We start from the raw sequence: 9451 nt of genomic DNA on the forward strand, positions 1-9451 counted from the left end.
GAGTTTTTTGATAGTTTTTTCAAAAAAGATTTCAGTTGCTTGGAAACCATAGAGACTTTTAATAAAAGAGCAGCTTCAGACTCTGGATATCTGAATTATGTTTCCCTGCAACATTTTTGTCTACTTTCACTGTTTCACGTTTGCTTTTCACAGTAGTTCTAGGCCTGCCTATTGTGAATCTTGCTTTCCATTTTCTGCCCTTTGTAAAAAGTTCTTGGCTTAGTATTTTTAGCTTTGTATGTATGGCTATTGTTTTATTTATAAATATTTTAAGTTTAATTGCAATGTGTCAAAGCACTGTCCTACTTACTACTAAGCCTCCACTTTAATTTGCTTTGCTTTCTGACAGTGATTCATCTGTTGTACTGTCTGTGCTGAATTTTCTCTCAGCTTTGTTTGTTCAGCACTATACTACAGTGTTTTAAGCTGGATGTTTATATTCTGTTTTTAAAATGATTCACTTTTATTTTCTGTTTCATGGTGCAAAGGGTGTGACTTCTACTGGTGCTTGTTACTTGGTACATCTTGGATATGGATCTAAGGATACATTTTCCTTGTTCCAGAAACAATGATAGAATGTTACTCTAGTTTTTGCCATGTGATAAATTTCAGTTGTCATTCTTGTGTTGCTTTATGAAGAGGGAAAGAAGTGCTTGCAAAAGTCACACTGGAAAGCAATTGAATCAATCAGTAAATCTTTGGCTATTTTAACTGTTTCTCTGTATGTGCTTTCCTGTTTGTTTTTCTTCTGTATCTGAGTTTCTTACTTGGGAGTTACAAATGGTAAGTAATGGTTTGGTATTCTGTTGACTGCAGTTAGGAAGAGATTGTAAAAACATAATAGAATCATGGAATGGTTTGGGTTGGAAGGGACTTTTAGGATCATCTAGTTCCATCTCCCCTGCTATAGGCAGGGACACCTCCCTTTAGACCAGATTGCTCAAAGCCCCATCCAGCCTGGCCTTGAATGCTTCCAGAGAAGGGCATCTGCAACCTCTCTGGGCAACCTGTTCCAGTGTCTCACCACCCTCACAGTACAGAATTTCTTCCTAATATCAAGTCTAAATCTCTTCCAGTTTCAAACTATTTCCCCTTGTCCTGTTGCTACGTGCCCTCACAAAAAGTCCCTCCCCATCTTTGTTCTTTAACTTTTTCTTCTCCTACCAGGTCTGGCACTGAAGTATTTCATGGAGTCTGGTATTTGTGATGCTTGGTTTGATAGGTGGCAAATAATTTTGTTAGAGAATTTACTATGAAATTATTCCATTTCCTCTGAATGCCCTTTGCTCTTGCATCATGAGCAAATGACATTACTCCTTTTACTTCGCGTATCTTTCATTCAGTCATTCAGATGACTGAATCTGATGGTTTTTTTTTATTTGTTTATTAGTTTAGAAGTTGTTTTTCCTTTCCATTGATAGGCTTTGTTCTCCCCACTCTTGTTGACAGTAACAGTCTTCTCAGGAACTTAATTCCCAGAGAGTACTTCTTGAAGAATTTTTAAAAATATAATAACCCAATCCTTAGAACTTGTCTATCTGTATTTGTCTGTCTGTAAAACAGACAACAGTCAACATTTCAATATATCTGGACAAAAAATGATGCTAATACTAAAATAAAGCAGAAACAGTATTGAAAGAGTTGAATATCTACATAAACATATAATGTAAACATTCTCAAATTAAGATAAACTTGGAATTTAATACTGAGAGAACAAGTATTTTTGTAATTTGTATTTTGGCAACAGAGTAACCTGACTTGAACAATTTTTAGAAGCATTACTTCAGGAACATCAGGAAATTGGATTGTGATCCTTGCATAAAATGGAAGGTTGAGGGTTATCTTGGTAGATTCAATCCCGATCATTATTTGCAGTAGACTACAGACTGTGTCCAATGACGGCTTTTATATTTTACAGGCTGGTCTCACATCTGTTCGAGAGCTACAGCAGCATTTAGGACTCAAAAAGAGAGTTATTCTTGAATCATGCAGAGCACTAATAGATCTTGTTGAAGGAAGAAGCCATATTCTACCAAGTGCAAAAAAGGTAAAAAGTAACACTTGCTATTTTTACCAGTTGAAATTGCCTCTATCAAAAGTCATTAATTTGCTTTAAGTAAAGTCTGATTCATTATTTTAACCTGACAATTTATGTAGTTAAGAGTAAATTTAATTTTTTCCTCGAAATTGATCTACACAATACCTCCTGGTGACTGGTTTGTATAAGGGAATAACCTTTAACAATAAGTTAATGACAAACAGTAGGAGGACTGTACTGTCTTAATTGGCACAGTTATCTGTGTATCAAAAAGCTGTCTCTTATATGATAGGAAGAATGAGCAGTGATTTCTGTAGGCAAAATTTATTTCAGAATAGGGCAGAGTGAACTGTGAGCTGAAAAGGTGACAGAATTTGGGCAAATGGTATATCTGTATGCTTCTTAAACAAAGACTCATAGTCACTTGAAATCTATATGATCTTTCAGTTAATATTTTAGTATCCTTCGAGTCAACCAGGTTTAGACAGCAAAATTTTAAGCAATTAATAATATAACTTCTAATGCCTTCTTTGGAAGAAAATGTGTAGAAAGAGGGGATGAGTTGTTTGTCATGATAGCTTTTGTTCTAAGAAAGTGGATTTATATCTTGTAGATCTATTCTAGAGAATAAACTAGTTTGTATAGATTTCAGTTTATGTAGTAGATTTTATAGTAGAACATGAAGTAATACAATATAAAAAGAACTAATATCTGCACTTAATTTATCTAAACAAACATTTTTTCTGCAAGGAAGGCCTTGTCAGTCTCTGGGATGATGTGGAAAAACCTTATTCTGTTAGTAAAGAGCCATCATTGACACCTAAACTTCAAGATCACTTCATAGAGAAATTGTGGCAACGTGTTGTGGGTGACAACTTGGTAGTTGGAGTAAAACTAACTGAATCATTTTGTTTGTAAGTATATAAATAAAATCTTTTCATTTTGTAGTTTAATAGAAATTGAGATTGCAAGTAAAGCCCTGCAGTAAAAAAGAGTGGATTTTTGAGATTTGACTTTTCTCATTTCAACATCTGTGTATGAAGTATTTCAAGTGCGTTTTGCCAGTATTGTTGCTGTGGCATGTCTCTCTAGTGCTGTGCCAAAAATATATCATCTAGCCAAAAATCAGCTGCATCAACATAACTACATCGTTACTGGAGGCATTTATAACAGAGCTTTCTTTGACAAAAATTATGGTTCTTTGTAGTTCACATGAGCATAGGTATACTGACGTCAGTGTGTGGTGTAGATTTAGCTCTGTTTTAATTGTACTGTTTCTGCTGCCTAAGCATTAATATCTCAGCATTCATAGAATGATTTCCTTAAAAAGTAGAATAAAACATTTTCAATTCTCTGATCGACTTAGCTATATTCAGCTATGCTGTAGTCAGATATCAAATCAAGTATTTTCTGAGCCTATGCATTATGTAAATTACATGGAACAAGCAGGCTTAAAATACTCAAAGCTTCTAAAAGATTTGTTCTCGTTATTATCCTTAAAGTGATTTGTTTATTCTGTTCATTTCAGTTGCTTAGTTCTAGTCATGATTACTAGTGATGTTACTCCCCCATTGATGAGGGAGCTTATTTGGAGTGCACTTTGAAAGAACAGGATTATGTGAAACAAACCTATGATAGACAGTGTGCAGTGTAAACTTTGGTAGAGTTAGAAGTTACTTTTTGACCTATACTCTCATGAGCATTGTAGCTGACACTGTGTTAAGGTAAGCTTAAAGAATATTGATGCCTCTGAAAATCATTCAAGTGAGTGTGAGGGGAAACTGACCTATCCAGGCCCTTTGGTTGTTCTGCTAGAACTGCAGGTGTATTGTTTCTCAACTACCATCTTGCTATAACTTTACAAGGAAGTTGACCTTGTCTTCTTGACGGCCTCTGTTAAGATCTATCAAGGCAAAAGACTGTTTTTGCCTTTCCACTGTTTATTCTTTTAGCTTTGATGACAGTGACTTTATTTTTGAAAATGAAATACCTAATTCCTATATGGCTTCAGAAGTCCTGACAAGATTTGGAACTACTTTTTTAAAACCAGCAGCAACCTTGCTCTCTTTTCATTTTTACAGCTGAGAACCAATCTGTGAAAATTAAGTCATTTGTGAAAGGTTACTTGGTAGGATAGCAACAGAAGGTTGTAATAGGTTGTAGTAGGCTCTAGGAGCCTAGGATCGTGGGCTTGTGCTTTTGCAGAAAAGGGCTTGCTTTATTTTCAACTCCAATGTGCAGGTTTTCATAGATTATTTTTGGGCTTCCTACTAATGCAAGATTATATTGATGTTTTAAATTACACTGTGAGGTGATGATATTTCCCATAAAGGAATCTGGATGTTTCTATTACTTCAGGTGTCAGTGACATTTTGAGATTGAATTAATTGTTAGAGTAAAATGTTCACTGAGAGAAGATCTGAAACAGTGCTACTAGGATTTCACAAAATAATCTTGTGTTGAATGAACAAAACGCATTTCAGAAAATTACTTCATGTTTAAGGAAACCATATTTTAAACCTTTTATTTTACTTTCTACATGCACTTCTGTTCGAATACCTAAAAAACAATGTGAATACTAGAAGAACTTTCAGTTCTCAAAGAGGCAGAATTTTTACTTTCTATAGTCCTTTTTTTTTTTAATTAAAAGAAAATTAAGTCTTTAAAAATGAAGTGCAGATGTCATAGAGTATCTGCAAGGGTTATGTTGAGTGTTCAACATTTTCTGAATGAATTAAATGTCCAAATTATTTCAGTTAAAGCGAGGGATCTAATTCCTAGGAGCTCTTAATGCAAATGACTATCATCTAAGATTGTAAGTACTTACACACTGCATGGTCTCTGAATTAACTTGGAATAGTACTGGAGTTTGTAGTAGTCCTAAATATTGTAAAGTACTGTTTTTTTTGTTTTTTATCAAAAAGCAAAATGCAAACTGAGAGTGCAGTCATCTTATGTGGATTTTTACAGGTCAGTGTGTGATATCAGTTTATCGTTAGTGATGGATCACGACTTCTCTTTGATGTCTCCAATTATTGAGTGTCGAAATAAAATCATTAAGGTGAACGAAATCTTCTCAGCATTATCTGTCTCCTCCTGTCAAATTGAGCCTCCTCAAAAGAAGATGAAATTGGACTTGCGTAGCAAGAATGATCTGAAAAAAGAGTTTCATAAGAGATGTTCTAAGACTCAGCTGGATAAAACAAATACTGTCACTGCTGTTACCAACCTTTCACCACTACTGGCATTTCATCGTGTTTGTTGTGCGGTTCTACTACATGCAAAGAAACAAAAACATAGGAATGATGATTTTCGGAAGAGCAAAAGGATAACTTTATTCTGTGGGAAAATTTTGCTGAATCTGGAAGATATTTCAAATGAGAAATATTCAGTAAATATGCTCAAGGATAATAGTTACTGTACAGGTAAATGGATTGATGAAGTTTGGATTCATAAAGATGTAGTTGTATTTTTTTTTTTCTAGATGAGATTAAGCTACGTTTTCAGGGTGTAATTATGTTTCTTTCTTTGAATTCAACACATACAGACTTCTGAATTAAAAGCTGGGTGAAACAGAAAGCAGAAGAACCATTTATTTTAAATTAAAAAAAAATTGAAACAGTTGCTAGAAGGTTTTACAGTATTGGTGCTGAAGTGCATCAAGAAAGGTTAATTTTGAAGGTAAATCTGAACACAGATATAGCTTGTTTTTTTTCCTACGAATAAGGTAATTACTGTTGATTAGATACATTTATTTTTCCTGACTTAGTATTACTATTTTTAAGTAATATCAAAGTAACTGAAGCTTTTCCTCATCTGCACAGCTATTGAGTTCCTCTATATCTTTTTTTCTTTTTAAGTTCCTGATTGAACAGATTTTGAACTGGGCTTCTGCTAATGTAGTGAAATGTCCTTTTGATCATTTGCTATGAATTTTAATTTTTCCTTTAATGCCATATCATCAGCTAACACCAAAGTGCCATCTTAATGTCACAGGAGGCTATTAATAGTGTTCCCTTGGCAAGGTGACATTTATCTTTAGAGCTCTCTTATTATATATAGTTGCAGCTTTGTTAATCAGGTGACCATTTTGCTTGACAGAAATAGTGTAAGAATATAGGTGAGAAGAAAATTTCCAAAGAAAACATTGAATGCAGGTGCAGACTGCAAGTAACACTGGGAGCATGAATCAAAAATGTATTCACATCTTCTACATTAAACCTGATCAAAGTATTTAGGTTAAGTATCTTTTTATTATTATTATTATTTTCTTGCAGGTTCCGTGGAGGACATAGTTGCTATCCTTGCAGTATCTATCAGATTTTCCTTTCAGATTGTGTCTTCTGACTGCACATTGACTCGAGTAAATTCATGGTTACTTGGAGAAATGGACTGTGTACCATTTAAGGAATGCCATGACATGGTATTCTCTCACAAAGCAGGAAATATCTACGGTACAGTCTTTAGCTGGACACTGAAGAATCCATTTGAAGGAGTTCTAACACTATTTTGCAGGTAAAATTGGTCAAAAGTTTTACAGAATATTCATCTTATACTCATGCCTTTATCTTCACGTTGTCTCTTATAGGCATCGTAGCCAACAGTGATAGTTCTGATACGAGAATGTCAGAGCCTGAATTGTGTCATTTAATTTTGTGCTAGTACACTGAATTCCAAATAATTGTAGTCCCCTTTAATAGACCCTTGGTACCCTTTCTTTCATTCATTTCAATGCATAGTAGTTTCTTATTTTTTCTTAATATGCTTTTTTCAACATATGTTGATTTTTTTTTTTTAACAATAACAAGCTAGACAATTTAAATTGCGTTCTTTGTCATTTTTAGTTTAGTGATGCAACATGCATCTGGTCTAACTCGTACATTTTTTTTCTGATATACTTTATTTTCTATTTACTGTCATATTGAAGAATCTCAGTTATTTCCTTATCTAGATTGTCAAACTATTGGGATAAACAAGGCATGTAAACAAGGCAGGTAAACAAGGCAGAAATACTTCCATCATTTATGATTTAGCTGGATAAAGCTACTGTGAGAAGAAATTTTCAAGTACTGGCGAAGTTTTCTTTTCCTAAGGAGTTCAAGCTAAAACAAAAAAAATAAGGGTACATCTCTTAGGAATCTCTAACTAATAGTAAAAGATAAAACTTCGTTCAGTTAAGAGTTGGTTGCCTTTCATGTAAGAGGAAAGAGTAATGTTTTTAAAAATCAAGACTTTTAGAAACTTCCTTTTGGAAACTTAATTTGCTTGATATTCATTTTCAGTTCAGGTTAATATCGGTACTTAATGAGCTGCATATTTATACTTGTATTTTCAGTGTTGGTTTTTTTTTCCCCTTCACTGGATTGATCTTTTTCTATTAGAATATTTCTCTGACAGATTGAAGGTATACTGACAATTTTTTTTCACAGCCATTCAGAAATGAGATAAAATGTATAAATTGTGGAAAATTAAGAATAAATGGATTGCAATAGAAAAGCTTTACTGATCAGTGTGAGAAAACTAGCTACTTAGGGTTGTGTCGTGGTTTGGAGAGTTAATCATCTCAAGAGAAGGGGCGGAAGGAAGAGGAAGAAACTCAGTTGAGATAGGAGAAACTAATTTATTAAGAGGAATGTGAGATAATACAGAATAATTAAGAGTAATAAATAAAGTGAACCAAAAATAAACTGGAGGAAAGAGTCAGTCTAAGTTCTTATTGACAGGCCTTCACCAATTGGTGTACCAGGAAAGATAAGAGGACTTCTTCCTCACCCAGAATCAGGAGATCACATCTCCCAGGGCTGGAACTCACATGAAATAGCTGAGTCTGCTAGAAGCATAGCACACAGGAAGTGCACCCAGCACTGAGCTTAAACATCAGGCAGCCTGCCATATGATACCATGATATGGAATACTGACAAAAACAGGACAGGACAATCTTTTTTTTTTTTGTTTTTTTTTTTTTTTTTTTTTCCTTGGACATGATTTTTAAAAAATTTTTCCTTTGAAGGACATCTTCTGAAGAGCTTATCTGGCCAAACACAGGAAATAAGACTTTGGGCAAACTGCATTTCTCTTAGAATGAATGCTGGTCTGTCACTGCATCACGCTGGTGTCTGGGGGAATAGGTTCCCTGTGATGAATACCAGCACTATTTTATCCAGGGTTCTTAATTTGAACATGTAATTGTTTTTAAGCACAGCACTTCCTCACTAGTGGCTGTTCAAAAAAGAACAGCAGTTAGCCACCTAATAGCTTTGCACCGCAGATCTATTGATGGTGACAAAATAAGAACGCATCTTTCTTCTGCCCCTGAATGCATACTTAGGCAACTTTGTGTTGTCACGTGATTTTTACGTACAATGATTTGTTTCTTAAAGAAAGAAGTGATGCTCACATAACTGGATATATATTTTAATGTTGAATATTTGTTACTGAAGCAACAGATCTTTTGATATACAGCAGCTAGTCTGCACTCCATTAGAAAGACCTTGTTGGCAGTTATGTGTACTGCATAAAAAACACTTAAAACCACAAACATCCTAAATCTTCATCGGTTTAGTTTAAAGTAGTTTTATTATATTTACCACTACAGAATTTTGAATATGCAAGATACCTTTAATAATAGTACTCTTATTTTGCAGAAGTCTGACTGTCTTGTTCCAGTGTCTTCATAGCCTTACTAGAGTTCTCCCACCAAGCTGTGATGTAAAACTCCTGAAATCTGGAAGCAAAGGTTTACTTACTGAGCAGTTAGCACTGGCTTTGGAAAAAGAAATGTTCACCTCAAGGAGTTTCCTCTTCTCAAAAGAAAATAAAGCTGAAAACAACTTGACAAGGTGGAATGAGCCTGGCAGGAAAATCAGTGATCCTCCTGTGGCTTCCTTACTGGACAGTGAGGATGGTGTTCAGCATTTCAGAGAGAAGCTTCAAAATGAACGAGAACAGTGTGTGCTAAGTATGAATGAAATGATGGATGGTACCCTTTACCAGAAAATGGCTTTGAAAGTAGCAGAAGCTCAGCTCAGGTCTGATATGATTGTGTGGAGATTGAGCAAGTCCTAGAAACTTATCTAAATTTATTTTGATAAAGATTTAATAAAATTGTAATATAAAATATTTATATTCTCATATATCACTATTTTATAGCTCAGGTATTTGTAGAGATAACAGTATTTTTGTTGATGACATAGCTGGTTCAGCAAAAATGAGTATTAAAAATAGCAGTCATTACTTGGTTACAGATTTCTAAAATATATTTTAAGGTACTTTTCTAATAAATATTATTTGAAAGTTACAATTCTTGATCTTTGAGTGAAATACGTTAAGAAAAAAATATGTATGTGTTGTTGAAATTGGTTCTATTAAGTTTATATAGAACTATCAACACAGGCAACACTGTTTGTTGCTTTT

General features: G+C 34.2%; 1 protein-coding gene across 1 annotated transcript in view; it reads left to right on the top strand.

Moving 5' to 3' along the window:
- The window catches only part of FANCB (FA complementation group B), a 15334-nt gene extending 5990 nt beyond the window's left edge, over positions 1–9344 (top strand). Inside the window, exons 5-9 of the mRNA XM_010725287.3 lie at positions 1919–2047; positions 2789–2952; positions 5009–5463; positions 6316–6553; positions 8683–9344. Of these exons, the coding sequence (XP_010723589.1) occupies positions 1919–2047; positions 2789–2952; positions 5009–5463; positions 6316–6553; positions 8683–9103 (1407 nt within the window). The 3' untranslated portion in view covers positions 9104–9344. The remainder of the gene's footprint in view (positions 1–1918; positions 2048–2788; positions 2953–5008; positions 5464–6315; positions 6554–8682) is intronic.
- The last annotated feature ends 107 nt before the right edge of the window (positions 9345–9451 follow it).

This window comes from Meleagris gallopavo, chromosome 1 (genome assembly GCF_000146605.3).
Source record: "Meleagris gallopavo isolate NT-WF06-2002-E0010 breed Aviagen turkey brand Nicholas breeding stock chromosome 1, Turkey_5.1, whole genome shotgun sequence".
Taxonomy (NCBI): domain Eukaryota; kingdom Metazoa; phylum Chordata; class Aves; order Galliformes; family Phasianidae; genus Meleagris; species Meleagris gallopavo.